The 19,578-nt window shown below is 38.7% G+C and overlaps 1 protein-coding gene across 1 annotated transcript in view; it reads left to right on the forward strand.

Annotated features, from left to right (window-relative positions):
• SVEP1 (sushi, von Willebrand factor type A, EGF and pentraxin domain containing 1) overlaps positions 1-19,578 on the forward strand; it is a 131,474-nt gene that overhangs the window by 54,003 nt on the left and 57,893 nt on the right. Inside the window, exons 7-23 of the mRNA XM_065655399.1 lie at positions 528-725; positions 3,153-3,271; positions 4,674-4,803; positions 5,471-5,578; positions 5,813-5,944; positions 7,298-7,492; positions 8,585-8,706; positions 10,507-10,615; positions 12,529-12,717; positions 13,044-13,277; positions 13,783-13,944; positions 14,680-14,841; positions 15,689-15,850; positions 16,430-16,524; positions 17,723-17,819; positions 18,487-18,600; positions 19,456-19,569. Coding sequence (XP_065511471.1) covers positions 528-725; positions 3,153-3,271; positions 4,674-4,803; positions 5,471-5,578; positions 5,813-5,944; positions 7,298-7,492; positions 8,585-8,706; positions 10,507-10,615; positions 12,529-12,717; positions 13,044-13,277; positions 13,783-13,944; positions 14,680-14,841; positions 15,689-15,850; positions 16,430-16,524; positions 17,723-17,819; positions 18,487-18,600; positions 19,456-19,569 — 2,442 coding nt within the window. The remainder of the gene's footprint in view (positions 1-527; positions 726-3,152; positions 3,272-4,673; positions 4,804-5,470; positions 5,579-5,812; positions 5,945-7,297; positions 7,493-8,584; positions 8,707-10,506; positions 10,616-12,528; positions 12,718-13,043; positions 13,278-13,782; positions 13,945-14,679; positions 14,842-15,688; positions 15,851-16,429; positions 16,525-17,722; positions 17,820-18,486; positions 18,601-19,455; positions 19,570-19,578) is intronic.

Genomic DNA, 19,578 nt, shown 5'->3' on the forward strand with positions numbered 1-19,578 from the left:
TCTCTGGTTTTCATACTTACATCTGTCGCAGTCTTTCTTCTACTTGTTCCCTGGGTAGTATACATTTTAATGCTTTTTGCTTGTCTTTTAAAACATTGTTTTTTCCAATTTCTCATCTTTCTGCTATTTGTCAGTTACCTTCCTGTGGTGACCAATGAAAAGTTAGGGTTTGGGAATTTTTTCAGGTGTGGTTGTTTTGTGTTGCGTAGCCAACAGTGTCTGCCTGAAGTGAACAAATGTGTTGACATCTGTGACCTTTGCATCCTGTTGAAATGAAGTACAGTTTTTAATTGCTTGGACTTAAACATGATTTCAGTATTGAGAGTTTAAAGGGCAGGAAATACTTAGAACACTTAGACTCTTTAAATTTTGTTGCATGCAGAAGAACGAGTTTTCAGTTACTTGCTGCATATTTTGGGAAAGGAGAGGAAAGGGATACAAATGACATGTGACTTTATTTGCAGATTTGTTTGAATGTATATGTTGTGTATGTCAGTTAAAAGATATACTCTACTGGTCTTTTGTAGAAATGCGTTGCCCCATCTTCCAGAAACCAGCAGGTGTAACAGTTCTCCCTCCCAGATGTGGGCTGGAGCCTGCTGTTTCTGGGACTGTGTGCCAGCTGAGCTGTCCCCAAGGATTCATCTTGTCTGGAGCTAGAGAAGAACTGAGGTGCATTTCATTTGGGAGATGGAGTGAAAACATCCAGGAGGCTCTGTGTAAAGGTAGAGACCAACCAAAGTAATTTTTGTATACACATATGTGCGGGATTAAAGGAAATCACAAAGGATGAGTGAGAGGAGATGTTTGAACTGGAGAAAGCATGATTTAAGCAGCCTGTAAAAAGTGTTGCCTGTAGCAGTATAGCTTGGCTATCAGATTGACTTGTAGTTTGTAATAAAAATGTGGAGTTTGAAGGTTGCTTGAATGCCATCTTATAGTGCTTATCATCAGCTGTCTCTCCCAGATCCATCTCATAAGTTTGTCGTTTGGAACATGCCTGATACAAGGCCTGGTGTGTGGGTAAATTCGAAATTAAAAAAAAAAAAAAAAAAGTTTAAATTCAATGTAGCAGTGAAAGCTCTTAGCTTAAAGATAGTCAAAGAGTAACCCACACTCCTACAACAACAGCAGTAATAACACTATTACTGGTTTAGCAGAGGGTCATGTAAGCCCTGTAGTTGGAGTAGATCTGTAAACGCTGTGTAAGCCCTGACTGACAGACTATAGAGGGATGGTTCATTTCAGCTGTCTTTGAACTGACTACGGCTGTGGGTATGCCCCAAGCAACAGTGCACAAGAGTTAAGGGCAAAATTGGCTCACACAAGTGTCTGGACTATAAAGATGGGCAGAAAATGGTTACGTGCATTTGAGTGTAGTTCTGCTATGTTTACCTACTTCTTCTAGAAATGTTCGTTTATTTATTCCTTTAAACACATGCACATTGAGTTGGAAGGAGTTTGGCTTTGGGTTATAGGAGGGTACAAACAAAAGTGCAGTTTGTCTGGGAATATGCTGTTCACCTCTTCATGAACTATTGTGCTCCTAGAGTGAATGCTTTCACCCCAAACTGGGGCACTTACCAGAACTGTGTGAAAGAACAGTACAGAAAACAGTTGTGACAGTCATCGTGACAGGTCACTAGAGAAACTGAAGTGGGAGCTTTTTTCTCTGTAATGGCCAGCAGATTTTATCCCTCTCTTTAAACATATCATTTCCTGCTCTGTGATGTACCACATTGTTTTTATGAATCTTCTGTGAAAACCTGAGCCAAACCACAGATTTTAATATTTGATGCTACAGGCTGAAGTGTTTGGATCAAGATAAAGCAGCATGGGTTGGGTTCAAGCTTTTACATACTACCAGTGTATAAAACCATAAAATAAGAGGCACCAAGAAACTCTGAAGCTTATTCTTCTCTCATAAAAATGAACAGTTGCATTTCAATTGCTTTCATTCTTGTTATTGTCTTTCTCTATTTTGCTGCCAACATATTTGACCAGTTCAAAATAGCCATTTTCTTTCTGACTTATTTATTAGTCTTTTCACAGAATTTCACTTTTAAATGGAATTTGCCCCAGCCTGAAGACTGTGGTCAGGGGAGTGTGAACCAAAACTGGTAGTTATTTAAAGGAGTGCATTTCTGATAAAATTTTCATCAGAATGAGTTCAGAGGAAGGCAAAATCACTTGTATTTATTGCTTTGCACTCTTAATTACAGAGGTTTAATTGCCTGACTTATGACTTTACTGGAACTATTTAGTAATAAAAATATAAGTGATATCAGTTTTGAGTTGGTTTAAAACCTCCTGGGCATAGATGAGTTCAGATCTGAATGCATCCTTGTCTCATGAGTCTATAAACCATTTATCAAACTGCACTAGAGCAATAAAATAACCTAACCACAAATGTTTGGGGAGGCCCTGTGCCAGGGAAATGAAGAAGCACTTGAAGTTTGTCAGAGAAACTTGAGGCTTAAATGTTGTTGGTGATGTTACCCATATTGTACCACCAGTCTTTTGAAACCATCCAGCATTGTCACATATGTCACAAGAAGACTCCTTTTGTCCTACATAATACCTCGTAGCAGGAGTTTATTAAGGAAAATTTCCAGCAACTGATGCCATAAATCTTGCCATTCTTTCTTTCAAATCAGTTCCTCACCATGCTCCAGGGAATTTGAAAGTCACTACTGTCTTGTTCGTGGTACATATATCATGTCACAAATAGTTTTAAGTCACTGATTATCAGAAACAAGTGTTTACATCTGCATGAGTCATGTGTGTGGGCAATGAAAGAACAGAGAAGACATTCCTTTTTAATGAGCATATATGTGCGATGAATGGATGAATAATAAGAGAAAAAATTCTATCTGATGTATTCCTTTTTTATGTAGAAACCAGGGTCTCATATTGCTGATACACAAAAATACAGCAAAAATAGTCCCCTCCTCAGGTTAATTTACTGTTTATGTATGAGCCTGTAGGCAAGAATTAAAAAGCGGCAGAGACAGGAAGTTTGCAAAAATATGTGCGTTTATATTCCAGGTAGCACAAAAAACAGTGGTTGTGACAAGTTGCAGTCTAACCATTATAGAGGTTTCATTTCAATAATCCCACATATAAAACTACTTTGTCTTTTTCTGAGTTAGATACCGAAGCTCCTCAGATACACTGTCCGGAAAATATTGAGACCAAGACTCTGGAACATCATAACTCTGCCAATATCAGCTGGCAGATACCAACAGCTGAGGATAACTCTGGAGATGAGGCAAGTTAAAATGTATGCCTTTGACTGGCGGCAGTCTTTCTATAGCTAGCTATTTCATATGAATTTTTTGAACCACTAGAATTTCTTCTGATAAGCAAGAGCAGAAGAAAAATCTGCTAAAAAGTTTGCATCTTGAGAATTCAGCATTTTCTGTCTTGGTTAGGAGTATGAAGTTGCAGGCCATTCTGCATGGTGTTTAAGTGCATAAAATCTCCTATGTTTAATTTATGTGGTCAAAAGAAAGAATGTGCCCTTGTTTATAAAATGGAGACAGCCGCTTTAAAAATGAGCTCTTAGAATGTGAAGAAGTTTAATAAACTCTTCTCAGAAGGAAGTAAACCAATTCATTAATCTAAAAGGCTAACGAGAACACTGTGTTAAGTAAAAACTCATTGCAGCTTCCCAAGTGAGAAAGGAATATCACATTTTTGTATCCGATGCAAGGTTCAGATGTGATTCTTTGGCTACAGTGGGTATCAGAGGTCTGGAAATGGAGTTACAAGGAAAACTTCCTCCAGAGCTGTTTCATAAAGAGTAACAGAGGCTCAGACGTGATCAAGTTACAGCAACTGACTGCTTTATCATGAGTCAGCAGAAGAACAGTGACTCTGTGTGTGCTTTTAATTTGCTACAAACACAGGAAGCTGTGCTTGGAAGCTGTAAGCTATCCCAGTAAAAGAGGTTTAAATTCACACATTTTTTTTTGCTGTAGAATAGCCGCAATCAGGTACTGTAGTTCTGCAGACACAGGGTCATTCATTGAACTGTAGGAACTAAATGTCTTAGCTCTTAATTGTTGCTGGTTTGTCAAAGTCACAGCTGTCAGATAAACTTCTTTGTTCACATGAAACCAGTTCTTGTAAAGAGAAGTTCCATAAGACAGTTCTAACTCATACGAAAGAGCCATAGACAGCATGCAAGTATAATTTACTCCAAATGTAGGGTTCCTTTGCCATGCCAGAATGTGTTGAAGCATCTGGGCAAATGACTCATAAACATACCTAGATTAAAACTGAATATCTAAGTGCTTATAGCCCTCAACTGTCTGCCCCACTCATGTCCCAGGTCTGCTGCCCTTGCAGCTGGAGACCTGAACTGCAGACAAAGCAGGTTCTAAGCTCATGTAGTGTGTGTTCAATGCAACAGGGCAGATAAGAGTTAGTCTTGAGTTTTCTTAATGCACAGTGCTGTAAATTGTTGTTATAAAGAAGGCAGTCTTGAGAAGGAGAGCAGAGCACTCTGTTGCAGAGTCCAGCCTCATTACTTGAAGAGGCTATTTGAATTAAGAATAAGTAGGCTTGATGTTGAAGAATACTATTTTGTGGCCATTTCTTGAAACATGACTGTCATAATTACTAACCAGCTTTGTTTTTTAAATAACAAAAGTGTTTTCCTGTAAAAGGTCTCAGTTCACGTTACCCCAGCTTTCATACCACCGTTCCTTCTCCCAATTGGCGAAGTTGCCATTACTTACACAGCAGCTGATAAGTCGGGCAATGAGGCAAGCTGTACATTCAGTGTCAAGGTTATTGGTAAGTGCTGGTAAAAATCACTGGGAAAGAGTCTGTCATGGCTGAAAGCTTCTAATTTTGTGCAGAAAGAGACTGAGTCACTGTGGCCTTTACATGTACAGGTATAAACCCATGAGTAATATCATCTCCATAAATCTTTTGCTGATCTTGGGTCGCAGTTTGCGTAGTGTGCAATGATTGCTTCCAGATGTTCAGTTTGGGTTGTGTTTTGGTTTATTGTTCATTCGGAATGTTAAGATTTCTTCTCATACTGGTAGATTAAATGCTTTATTGTGTTGTCATTTATTGCCTTCATCATGTATATAATTTTTTTCTTCTTCTTGAAAGACTCTAGCAAAGTTGCCAAGGTTCTTGCACATTGGTGATGCAAATCATTGTTCAAGTATTTCTGTCAGACAGTTGTGTTATTCAGCAGTCCTGTTAAACAAGGTTTGCTCTGTAGAAAGCAAACAGAATGCAGAAACCATGTGTTCAGCAGTAGAATTAGTCTTGTCCATTCCCTCAGCATCTACCAGTTGCAGCAGCTTACAAGTGTGCACCTAACTTCATTTTATCTTCTGATCTGAACCTGAAACTGCTATTTACATGACTTCTGATTATAGATTTCATTTGAGTGTGACAGCAGTTCAGTTAAGCTAATGTCATGCCATGCTTTCAAATTCTGCAGATGCAGAACCTCCTGTAATTGACAGATGCAGATCTCCACCACCTGTGCAAGCAATAGAGAATGAGTACCCAGCGACGTGGGAAGAGCCACAATTTTCAGACAATTCAGGTGACATAGTGCACCCCAGAACATGCACACAACAGTGGAAAGCTAGAGCACTCCAGCCTGTTCCCCTTGATCCCGTGGAGTTTAGGATTTTTTGGAGGGTTTTTTTACTTATTTATTTTTATGAGCACATAATTTGGAAGACATGCTGCCATTTCCTTCTCTACTTGTCAGGGTTGGGTGTGAGTAACTCTCTTTCCCTGATTGATGGTTTAGATTGTCTTTTAACTCTTCTAGGTGCTCCGCTGAGTGTCACTAGGAGTCATGCACCTGGAGATGTCTTTCCCAAAGGAGAGACAACAGTTCAATACACAGCTGTGGATCCCTCTGGCAATAACAGGACATGTGAAATCCACATTGTCATCAAAGGTCTGTTGTCTTAATCTTCTGGTCAGGAGCGTATGGCATTGTTTTAACTGAATATCATAAAGGATGCAATGCTACTCCATTTTTTCTTTTAGTTATTTGAATTTTATATTGGGATAACTTGAAGGCAGTCAGAATATTTGTTGACACCAATGAATAAATTGTGTAAGACTGAAGCAGCACAGCAGTGAATTTGGTCCTATAATTTCAAATTAGGTCTGTAAGTGCTGAAATTATGACTCATTAAGCAGTAAAACTTACAGTAATGGATTTATTTTTTTTTCCCAGTGATAGATACCATGTGAAGTGAATTAATAGAACTTACTGAAATCTTACTTCAAATCTATAGTTAAAAAGGAAAACTTAAAGGAAATATTTCTGTAATCACCTACAAATATTGTAGGAGATACTGGAACACTCTTTAGATTTTATACGTTGTCTGTACCTATAAATTTACTGCTGCATTTGTGTTTATTGCATAGAAACCTCTTGCCCATAGTAGACTTTCTTCTTCAAGGCCAAATTTGGCTGATAGAGTATTAAGGATGAAAATTCTATTTCACCTCTGCGCTCTAGTGCTTATGGCTTAGTTAGGCATCTGTATAAAAAATCTGTTAGTGAAAAGATAATTTAAAATCATGCAAACTGGAATTTTGGTTATAGCTTTTCAAAAATGTAAGCTGCAAATGGACATGCTAATTTCTGATTTGCTGTAAATCTTAGCAAAAACAAGCCAGTGCTTAGAATTGGCATTATTTCAAGTTCCAGACCACCTCAGATTTTTTGTGGTTCCACGTTTGTAACATAATGTTTTCAGACGTTCACAGTCTCCTTCAGAACTGGCCTGTAAAATAAACCATAACTGAGGTTTTACAGTCTATCCCTCCTAAGATGATTCTGACAAGTCTATGCATTGTTGCAGTAGTGCAGAATGGATAATGTTTAGTTTCAGAATTCAAGATGTAATACAGTTTATTATCATTTATTGTATGAAGGTTCATGTGAAAATTTAGATTAATTTTTTGTATTATTTTGGGTAGTACATGCTTGAGCTTGTACCTTTGAAGAAGAAGTACAGAAGTGTTTGAGTCTTGCATTTCTGAATTTCTCATATGTATACAAATTTTTAAGTCTTCACATTTCTGGATTTCAAATTTTGGTCGCAGAGTTTGAGAATAATTTAGCAATGACCTGATGCTACCTTTATGGAAGTAACAAATAATAGTTCCACAGATTTCAAGAGAGGCAAGATCAGGTTGGTACTAGGTACCTTAGGAAATCTCTCAGTACTGTTTTCCTCTGTGTGTGCTTACTTCACCATACTCATCAATATATAAATCTTTGTATTTTTCATAGGTTCTCCCTGTGAAATCTCCTTTGAGCCTGTGAATGGTCATTTTACATGCACATCAGATGAAGCAGGAGTTAATTGTACATTGCACTGTGCAGAGGGTTATAGCTTTTCAGAAGGATCAAGTGAAAACTACTATTGTGCCTATGAGGATGGTGTCTGGAAACCGCCTCATTCTCCAGAGTGGCCTGGCTGCTCTTGTAAGTCTTACTGTTACTAAAATGAATCTGCAACTCATCAAACACTATGTTTAATGAAGAAGTAAATGAAAATATTTTAGAAATTATGACTTCTATTTAATGATAACAAACCTCCTCTGTCCTCTGCCTCCAAATTTTTAGAAATATTGTGAAAGAATACCTGGAAGTCCCTAAATGTGTTATTTGAGAAGCTGTCTAAAACACAAAAATAGTAGAGAATTTGAATCCTGGGAATATAGCAAAGATGCAAAATAGCAAAGATGGCAAAGTAGGCAAGGTCTGTCATTTTGAATTGGTGTTTGAAACAGTTTGTTTGCAAACACTAACAGTGTCTTTTCAATAGGAATTTCAACAGTATTTGCAACTTATCAGTCCAAATGCACAGTGCATGCTGGACTTACACATCTAATTATCACAAGATCAGAAGCATTTATGTATTTTCTTCGAGATGGACGCACACAAAACTTCAGCTGCGGAATTTCCCAGCACTGGTGGCATTTTAATAATAAATGTATTAGAGCTACATATGAAGCCAGCCTTGGCACCATCTTGCATCTACTTCTATCAGAGTAGATTTCTTGGTTTTTGCAAACAAAAGCAGTATTTCAGCTATGAGCAGGTGAGAATTGTATTTCAGAGCTGTCTATCTGTTCAAAATCTTTGACTTGGACACTTAGGAACTTTGATTTGCTTAAATCCAGTGTGAGAATTTTTCATATTTAGCCTACCACCATTACTAATAGGACTTTTAATATTTATTGCTTGTTTCTCAGTAGCAAGTAAGTAGTTTAGTTGGCAGCTCACAGGTTTCTTCCATTAAGAAAATGCTGAAATCGATAAGTCACAGAGCTTTTTTTAATGTCTCTTAGCTTTCCCAATAAATTTAATGCCTGTCCAACAGTCATATTCAACTGCACTGCCTGAGGTATGAGTAATCCATTTTCATGTATACAACACTAGGAATTTAGGTTGTTGATTTAAAGACAATGCTTCTTAGCTCAGTGTATTCCAGTTTTGTCTGGATTGATCTTGCTTTTAGCTCTGAAACTCTTGCACTGCCTAGTAAAAAAATATTTCTCTAACATTTTTCAGTAAACCGTTTTGCAAACCATGGGTTCAAATCCTTTGAGATGCTCTACAAAGCAACACGATGTGATAACAACAATCTTCTAAACAGCTTTACTGATGCGTTCCAGAGTGCACTTGGTAAAATGGTAGGTTAGTAAATACTCATTCCTTTTACATACTTTTTAAAAAATGTACCTTGTTATTACTTTTTCCAGCTAACTAATTTCATACAAGGAAAATACAACAGAAACCCATAAATGAAATTTGTGCTTTTGCAGAAGTTGACAAGTCTCCTTTAAAAATAAAGATGATTCACTGGCATTTTAATGTAGTTTAGTTCAGTCTTCAGTGTGGAGCTATACAGGACAGAATTTGTGGAACTGTCCAAGTAGTTTAGGGACCTGGCGCTCATAAATTTTTCAGTAGGCTTCCAGAGAGAACCTGTGCAGTTTTGAAGACCCCAGTCAGTTGTCCCCTAAACTCAATGTTGTTTTTGAAAGCTGGATATGATTATAAAATATGTGTATGTAGCATGTTCCTTCTCTATTGTGCCTTTTGCTTTCTGCTTCCATATCACAATCTCCCCTCTTAATCCATGTGTCTGTTCTTGGTTGCAAAGCAGAAACAGCAGAACTTCGAGCTGCGGTCTCAGAATGGATGTCCAGGCCTAGGCTGATAGCATTGCCTCAGAAAAGAACCCTGGGCAATTACAGATTTTATGCAGGACAAGGCCCATATGCTAAAAGCCTCTCTGCCCATTAAAAAGCATTATTAGCATATACAGATAATGGACAACCTACTGCAACTTAAGAACATATGTCAGTAGCCCTTGTCAAATGGCTGCAAACTTGCATAAGACTTCAGGCAATCTCTGACACTTGGACCTAAATATCTGTTACTCTCTTGTCTTGCTTCAGGTTTGTTCTCTTCCAGTAGAGAAATCTCGGCTGGTTTTATTTCTGTTCCTTTGCCCTAAGAGCCAGCTACCACCAGGTTCCAGTGCTTAGATGGCTACTATCAGCAAGCAAAAGATAATAAGGAAAAAAATGCTTAGTGATCTGCCCAAGCAATTTAATCAAAATGCAACAATCTGGGAAAATAGTCAAAAAGGCTGGTTTGAATATGCCTATTCTTATTCCCAATAATTTGAAATTCTGGCAGAGATCTGTAAAGTGGGGAAGAATCAGCAGGAGCCATCTTTCCAGTGAAGACTGATATGGAAAAAGCAAAGAAATTCCAAAACATGACCCAGAGCCCAACTTGCTTGCAACCTTTCTGGAAAAAGCAAGAAATACAGATACTATCGAAAATCATACATTCATCTGTTTTTGTCTAATTTGCACTGCTTTTGCGGAGAGAAGAAATCCACAATACCAGAAAGGTTTCTGTTGAGTTTTCTGTTCTGTGGTTTCTGTCCTTCTCACATGATTTTTCTCTGTCCTCTGAGGTCTCTCGGTGAAATGCATGAGTCCCTTTCCATGAGTAGGAAGAGGCAGATATGAAGAAATAAGGTTGAAATCTAGTAACAAAGTGACCGCATTGTTGTAAACCTAACAGAATTACAAGTTACATAGCTGGAAAAAACAGGATGTTTTCAAATGTGTGAGCTCTCCTGTGATCTTCAGCAGGGAGAAGCAAGCCTGAACTTATTCCCGTATTTTGGGATTTCACACGTGAGAGTGGTTACCTGAATAGACAGCTTCTCTTTTAAAAAGGATCTATAACAAAGACCTTGTATTCCTACAGGTTTCCCTCTTGTTTCCCAGCTGTGTCAATAGAACATACTCCTTTCAGCAGATCATTCTAGGTTTATGAGAGACATGAAAGGGAAAATCTGGTGTCACTGGAAGGACCAGTGCTTTAAATTAAAACTGGAAGTTTTTATAAGTCAAGGGAGGGGGCTATGTGGTTGTATTTTTTAATGTTATTCTTCTTTATGTTGGAAGGTCCCATCATTCTGTAACGACGTTGATGATATTGACTGCAGATTGGAAGATCAGACACAGAAACATTGCTTGGAATATAATTACGATTACGAAAATGGATTTGCCATTGGTAATTATTGATTGCACAGATTCTTAGCCATCCAGGTTTAACATAGCATAATTACTTTTGTTCTGAAGTATGCAATGTCTTGTGTGGGATATTTTTAAAAAATAACTATAGAGTTGTTAAGATAGTAAACAATTACACAACAGGTTTTATAACAATATTATGGAACTGTTTGCTGTCTGGTTTTGATACTGCTTCCTATATAGTGTAAAGGAAAAGTTTACGGAGGCGCCTCATAATGGGGAGGGGGAAAAAAGCACACACACAGAGTCTTACAAACCTGCTTGGTTAGCCTGGAAGAAAACAACTTTTAAAAACATATAGTTTCAAGCCAAAATACTGAAAAATTACAACAGGTGGTTCTGGAGACTGTTATGAAAATGGGCATCCTTGATGCTGGTTCAGAGCAGCACGGAACCCTCACAGTGTAAAGCTGTACAAGGTTCAGTTTGCCCATTAGCTGTGAAATGACCTCCTGTGTGCAAGGGCAGGTTTTGCAGGATAACTGTAGCAATATCAGGGTGAAAGCTATGACAGTCCTCATGATTATTCCCAGTTTGCTTTATGCCACATAAGTTGTCATTTTCAGTCCATTTTTGAACAGGTTAGTGTCCATGCTGTACTGCTGTGGTCCTTGGCATTTCCAAGTCCCATTGGCGTGCTCAGAGCAGAAAAGCTGAAAACAGATAACTCACATTATCTGTCTTAGCAGGAGGCATTTGGGCAGATTAACATCAAAATGCATCCTCGGTCATAGGACTGTGGCTCCTTTATGGGTTTATAGTGAGTTACATGGTAGAGCTTCCTGTTTATTCTCACCTTCTAGACATGTCTCTTGAACTCAGAGAGCACATTTGTTTGTAATTTGACATTGGTGGGCTGGGTGTTCTGTTTGCAGTTGTCATCGGGGTAAAGATGAATATTGGTGACAGCTGGAGCTAACTTGTAAAAGCACTTGGAGGAACCAGTGTTGAGGACATGTGATGTAGGGTCCTATTCTCTTCTGTTTCTTGACAACCTGTTATCAGAATGACCTTCTTGCTGTTTTTCTGGACTTTCTTGCGCTTTTACACTAGGGAGGCAGGAGAACAGATCTCTCCTCTGGTAGTAAAAGGCAGCAGTTCAGAAAATTAGTTGTGGAATACTTAGGTGGTATTAACTGCAAAGCTGTAGTGGTTAACTAGTCCTAATTTCCACTGTAAACTGAGCATAATCTAGGTGACTGCTAGCAGGTAATTGGCAGAATTTTTTATATCTCAATGCTTTTAAATAAAACAGCTAGATCAATGAAATAGACCATGCATCTCTAGATTTAGACATCATGAAAAGGTAGATTATGTACAGAAACAATTGTTTGTTTCTGGGTGAAAGCATGTTATAGGTGAATAATGTTATACAGGGAGTGAATCTGACTGTCTGAGAGTAGTAAACACAGGGTGATGCTACCAGCCATTTCTGAGAGGGCAGTTGATGGTAGAACTATTCAGGAGTTGTGAGAAGAAGAGGAAGTGGAGACATGGCATAGGTCATGCTGTCTGTAATTGAGCAGGAAGAGGAAGAGAAAGCAATATGGAATTGCTTAGGAAGATGTTGCTGTTACGTGAGGGTCCGTGCAAGACAAGGGAAGAGAAATAATTGCAACCTGTAAGTTTTATAGCAGTATTTCTTTAAAGCTTTGGCTAACTGCACAAGATTCAGGATCTCTAGGATACCGGTTGGGAGTGAGACTGTTTTTTCCTTTTTCGTTAGTCAAAATGCTGTTACAGTACGCAGCTGTGCAGAGGCAAAGCCAGCACGTGTCATTTGGAGCTTCAAACAGACCACATTCTATTAGGGATGTATTTTAGAAATAAGTACAGGCACTTGTTTTCTAGATGATGTTGCTTCTTTTTTTGTTCTTTCTTAATGCCTCACAGGACCTGCTGGCTGGGGGGCAGCAAACCAGCTGGATTATTCCTATGATGATTTTGTTGATGTAGCACAAGAAGATGACATATCCAAGCATCTCGCTGCCTCTGTAAAGGCAGCACCTGCTCGAGTTAAAAGGCATAAGCTGAACGTTCCAATGACTGACCACAAAATCAAGTTAATATTTAACATAACAGGTGAGAGAAGTCAAAATATCATTCTTCTCCTATTCTTTCATTTTAAAAACCATATTTATAATGCATGCAGTAAAACTAAGCCTTCAGTTCACAAAGCCTGCTGGAGATGCAGATGACAGTTTTCTGGAGACACTCGTAGCTCCATTTCATCACAGACTTTCTGCTTGGGGGAAAGATCACAGCCTCATGTTCACGGAGAGCATTGTGCACATGGCCTGCTTTCCACTGGCAAGCTTGAGTGTTGCACTCTTGATATACTCCAGAGTACACTGGAAGTGCTGACTGTAAAATCTGTGTGATTTTTGTGTTTTCTGTTTATATCCCAGCTAGCGTGCCACTGCCTGATGAAAGGAATGATACCTTGGAACTGGAAAACCAGCGACGGCTCCTTAAAACTCTGGAGACGATCACGAACAGGCTGAATAGAACTCTTAATAGGGAACCCATGTATTCTTTTCAGTTTGCATCTGAACTCATTGTAGCTGACAGCAACTCACTGGAGACTGAGAAGGCCTTTCTGTTCTGCAGGCCTGGTTCTGTGCTGAGGGGCAGAATGTGTGGTAAGCCAGATGACTTGCTCCTTATATGTATTTAGAATCCTTTTGAAAACCAGGGGTTTAGAGAATGTTTGCAGAGGGTTATGGTTTGACACAGTCCAGTGTTTGTGGTCTCCCACTGCAAAAATGCTTTGCGCAGTTTGACTTGCAGAGGATGTTTATGTTCCTAACTAAGGCCTGTGGCAAAAGGATGCTTTCGTACCCAGAATTCCACTCCCATGGGGAAATTAGGCATATCCACACATGGTGATACACAAGAAAACAGTGCTTGGTATGCAGTCTTTTAACCCTGTTAGTCTTGTGGGTGATGTGTAGCTAAGATAGGAAACTGGATTCCATTTCCTGCATATAGTGAGATCTTTGCAGTGTTCCAGAAAGACACCCCATTTGCTGAGGAAGAGAGTCATATTTCACAGAAACAGGATTTGACTAAATGGGAACTCCAGAGGCAAGACAAGTATGTATGATTGTGCATTCTGAGGGGAACCTTATGTTTCCAATGTTACAGTCAACTGCCCTTTGGGTACCTATTACTCCCTGGAGCATCATACCTGTGAAAGCTGCTGGACTGGATCCTACCAAGATGAGGAAGGGCAGCTTGAATGCAAAAGTTGTCCATCTGGTAGCTATACTGAGTATCTACACTCCAGGAGCATCTCTGAATGCAAAGGTGAGAACTTTTTCTTCTTCAGACAGCCACTTGTGAATGCCTGGTGGCACCCTTTTGGTCTTCATTGTGGGAGTACTGAAATTAGGTGAGCCTGTGAAATGAGGAGCATTCCTAACTGCCCCTCGATGCATATGTAAAGAGAAAAATCCAGGTTTTCACAACTGCTGTGGCATGTAGGATGCCTGGGCAGATGTTTTAAGAAGAGCTGGTCTTTGAAGCTTTATTTCATTTCTGTCTTCATTCTGTGAGATTGTGAGCCCATTTTGCAGGGACTTAACACACTTAATGCCATTCTTGTCCTTGCCAGCTCCTCATCATCCTACTGATGATTAAAGATGAAACATCTGCATCCTACACTGCAGTGCTTTAGCACTGAGCACCTCAGCACCTCTATCTCTTTATGACCTGTTCTGAAAAAGAGGTTGCTAGTTTCGTTTCCTGTTTATTGTCTTATCATTAACTTTGTTGATTAAAAATTGTTAACTGAGTTTCAGTAACTCATCTGTGAAGCTGATTGGAAGACAATTAACTGGTTAATATTTCACATATGCGCTATCAGTAGTTTACCACACTTCCTCTTTTTTTCGCTCTTTGTACCCATGAAGTTCTTCAGAGCAAGCTCTATAAATAAAATCTCTGTCACATCTATTGTGATTTCAACGTTATTTTCAGAGATTAGGAACCATGTTTGCTATTGGACATTGCTTAATCTTTGTCAAATCTTCTGCCTTATAGCTCAGTGCAAGCAAGGAACATATTCTCCTAATGGTCTTGAGACATGTGAAACATGTCCACTTGGCACATACCAGCCAGCATTTGGATCCAGGAATTGCATCTCTTGTCCAGAAAATACATCAACAGTAAAAAGAGGTGCAGTGGATGTCTCAGCTTGTGGAGGTTTGTAACAAAAGGGGCTATGAAATTTTTTAAACTAAATTCTAGAAATTTCTAAAATATTTTTAAACATCAGCTAATGTAATCCAATTCATCTGCCTGAGAATGAATTCTGCTTCTAGTTAAGTGTGGAGAAACCAGCATTTCCCAGCAAAATGACAGGTCATTTCCTGATGCCCTGATTATTTCATGTGCCATTTCTCTGGTTTCCAAGATGAATTCTTATCTAAAGATGAATGACATATGTGATGGGTACCTACATGAAAATAACTTTTTCTTTACAGAAGAGAAAGGGAATGAGAGGATGTCTCCCACTGTTATCTCCAGAACAGCTCTCCAGAACAGCTTCCACATCTTCTGTACAGCAATACTGAATTTTAACACAGTTTGTTCCATAAATTTTTTCAAGAAATTGTCCCCAGCTGTCTTTGGGAAGCTTTGCCAGAAAGATTCACAGCGGAAATAGTCTGCAGGGATTAATGGAACAAAAAAACTTGTCATTTGTCCTTAGTTTTTCTTGAAGGGGGAAAAAAAAAAAAGGCGTGAGAGATAAAAGGGAAAAGAAGTTGCGTTTGAAAGCTGTCCCCAGAGCAGCAAAAGGAATAGCTAGAAATACTTCCCAGATGTTTCTGTACTCCTTGGAGAACAACATGTCACCTAACAGCACAATTTAAATAAGCATTCCTGGAGTTGTGAATTCCTGGCAGGTTTCAGGTTTCACCCTGTTTCATTAAGTCTGAGGAGGACTATGAGGGGAGGAGAGAAAATGACCAGAGAAAGATGTGGCGGGAGGTAGCGTGAGGTTGCAAGTCATCGCTCAAAAATATGCCCTTTTTTTTTTTTCTTGCAGTACCATGTCTTGCAGGCGAGTTCTCTCGTACAGGTTTGACTCCTTGCTACCCTTGTCCCAGAGACTACTATCAACCAGACCCGGGGAAGTCCTACTGCTTGTCTTGTCCCTTTTATGGAACAACAACTGTCATTGGTGCCAGATCCATCACAGATTGTTCAAGTAAGCCAAATTATCTCTGCTAGAGGAAGTGCATAACAGGAACGTCTAAAGAACGGCCAGCAGTAGTCTGAACACGAAACATCCCACCTACTTTCCTAACAAACGCAGGCCTTCCATTTCAACCAGTGAAGTTTACAGCTGGTTTTGCTGGCTGGTGTTGCCTCTGTGTTATATAGGAGGAGTCACTGTGTGATACATACCAAGGCTTCTAACAGTATGCATATACAGAGTGTGTATACATACACACACACACATTGCATATGTATACTATATATTTACACTCTAGAGAGAGTTATATATATACACAAATATGTAAATGCAATTATGTGTTTGTCTATAAATACAAATAAAATATATTTTCTACGTGCACACACACGTAGGTGTTTTAGAAATGTATGTGCTTACAAATACATATTTGTGTAAAATATGTATAAAGTACTATGTGGTTACTGTAAACTTTGCTTTTTATTCCAACAAATTCACTTTTTTCAGCATATCTTTACATGCATTAATAACATGCAATTATTATGCTTTCATGGAACAGTATTATTAAAAGCACTTGTAAATCTTTCCTTTTAGGTTTTGGCTCTACTTTTTCAGCAGCTGAGGAAAGTGTAATGATGGTACCAGCCTCTCCAGAAAATATCAGCAAGCAGTACAAAGTCAGCAGTCAGGCAAGGAAAATATATATTTTCCAATATTATCTCAAATGAAAGGAGTGCCTTATGCAGCAGTAAGTTACTAAGGCCTATTTAAATGTAATTGTTATGTTCACTATATTTCCTGAAGAGAGCAGAGCGATGGTCATGAGGGGAACAGTCAACCTCTCATTGTAGTCATAGAAGCACTTCCACTGAGCAAAGGAGGCTGCTGTTTGCTATCTTAAATTCTGGAGTTCAAGCCTTCACTTGATGTATGAAATATTTATCATACTTATAAAAGAAATACAAACTCCATGGAGGAGGTTCAGCCAGTCTGTAAAACGTAGATTGACCACTCTCAGTCATCTGATGTGTTCCATGTGCTGAATTCCAGAAAATGCTACCAGGCATCTAAGTGCCATCTGTAAAATCTTTGTTTTACTTATTGCAATATAGATAGACTTGAGAGGAAGCAGGCAGAGCTCTCTTGTGCTGTGAGTCTTTTGAAATACATTTTTTTTGTGAGCCTTTGAAATACAGGCAAGTCCTCATGTGATTGAAACTGCTCCAGTGGCCGAGTTTGCCAGAGAAAGTCGTTTACCCCCACCACCTCCCCCCAGTCTGTAACTGTGACAAGACTGCTTTGTTTGAATCTGAAGTCAGAATGTTGTGTAAACAGGAGAAAAGTTGACTAATGATAAATTTCACCTGAACCATTATATGACATATAGGCAGGGGACAAACTTATCTCCCATTGTTTTAGTTGACCATTTACTCAGGCACTTGGCTGAATTAAGGTTTGCTACATTAGAAAAAATAACACCATATGGTGAGGTTCCCCACCAGTTCACCTGACAACCGGTAGCAAGAAGTGATTAGCCAGTGTAAAAGAATGCAAAGTGGAGAACTCTCATATAGAAGACAGCACAGTATAAAATGTCACCTGTGAATCATAGCTGAGAAATTTCTAAGGGAACAATTGCAATAAACACATTTTGCTAAATAAAAGGTCATTTAAAAATAATATTCAGATTCCTGGTATTTTTCTTTAGAAAAAAAGAATGGTCACTGTGCTGAGGAGACAAAGAGGAAGAGCTAGAAGTTAATGCCAGTGACGTTTTCTTCCCAGCTTTCGGAAGTGACTGTAGGGTGAACAGTTTAAAATTAGAATATTTTGTTCCACCTATATGTTCCACCTTTACTATAATTGTATCATTCTTACGTCTGGCAGGTCTTTCACGAGTGTTTCCTGGAACCATGCCACAACAATGGGACATGCAAACAGCTGGGAAGTGGATATATTTGCATATGCCCACTTGGGTATACAGGTAAAAAAATTAAGCGAGTGGACAAGCTATCATGTCTCCACGCCCTTAACATGAGCAAGCCTAAAGCAGAAAAATATTTCAATGCAAGAGTATATCTTAACTAATTGGAAAATCCACTACAGATTTACCATACATAAGTATTAAGAAAATAAATAGTTCCTCCTGTTCTCATGGAATTATATCATGTTAGGCAGAAAAGTATTTTGAATGGGGTTTCTTTTAAGGAGTTAGTGGATTTGAAAATCCTATCACTTGGCAATATTTATGATTAGCAAATCTGGAAATTTGCACACTAAACAGCTAATTTAGTTAAATCTGCCTGTACTTCTCTTCACTGTTAGCTTCCTGGTTGCTTCAAAGCAAACAGATGACTTATTATTCAGCTATTATCAAGAAGTGATCTCTCTTAGTTGTGATAGGTCTTAAGTGCCACTATTTGGAATTGGTCAGTCCGTTGCCCAATATGCATCATACCTTTCTAATAGCATTTTTACTCAGGCAAAAAAAAAAAAGCCACGATCTAAAGAGAAGATAATAAACCTGAATGTCTGGTAATGTACACAATTAATCGGTCATGTTTTACTACATTAAGTTGTCATTACTTCTATGTTTCTGAACAATTTCAAATTTTGTCTTCCTGTTCTTAGTCTTTTATTTTGCATTCTAGGCTTGAAATGTGAAACAGAAGTTGATGAGTGTAAATCAGCCCCATGTCACAACAATGGAATCTGTAAAGATGGCATTGGGACCTTTGTTTGCCATTGTCAACCAGGCTATTCAGGTAATTTGTTTCACTTCATAGCTGCTCTTCAGACAGGCATCGTTTCTATGCCAAGCAGATAACACAAAACGCAAGGGCTGTATAATTCATCCATGGAATTATAACAGGAAAGCAAGGTTAGAGTAAGGTTCTAATATATGTGAAGAGGTTTTGAAATATAAGGATGAGCATTCAAGGACAGTCTTTGTGTGTGTTTGTACACATACACTCCTGTTTGTGACATTTCTGGTCTGGAAAACAAAAAAGAAAAAAAGGAATGAAGTTTAGGGAATTAGAAAATCCTCACAGGAAGAATACTTGTGAGACTGAATATGGCCTGACTAGACAGAGCATTTATGCAGTTGCTTTACAGTAGCCCTGTGAGTGAGTGGGCTTTTTCTTATCTTTTTGTCTCAGTCTTTTTAACTCTCACCTGCATGTTAAAGATATTGAAATCTGTGCAGAAACTGACATGCTTGAGTACTTTGCAAAAAGAGCACCTAATTTCTAAATGTTGGAATAAACTATTGAGGAGAGAATTTTCTGTGATTAAAAAAAGACCTGGTGTTTTCCAGCAGAAATGGTCTTATTTTTCATGTTTATGGCTGTACATTTATCAACAGCAATAGCTGCTGAATTTTACTTAAACTTTGTAAAGACAAACCATGGACTTCACATCTTTCACATTCCAGCATCTAAATAACACAGATGATCTCTGTAGATGTTCACAGTAGTACAGTCAAACAGTCAAACAGATTTCAGTAGCCTTTTGTTATGCAAGCAGTATGGTGCTGTTCTGTCTTCCACATTCAGTCACTGCAGTATGTAGACCTTGGATATGTCTTGATCGTGCCTTGTAACCCTTGCTCTTTGAAGGTCTCTTGTGTGAGGAAGACATAAATGAATGTAGCTCCACTCCGTGCTTCAATGGAGGGCACTGTGTTGATGGCAAGAACGGTTACCGCTGCACCTGTGCAAAAGGGTTCACAGGTACACCTT

This window comes from Caloenas nicobarica, chromosome Z, assembly GCF_036013445.1.
Source record: "Caloenas nicobarica isolate bCalNic1 chromosome Z, bCalNic1.hap1, whole genome shotgun sequence".
Classification (NCBI taxonomy): Eukaryota; Metazoa; Chordata; class Aves; order Columbiformes; family Columbidae; genus Caloenas; species Caloenas nicobarica.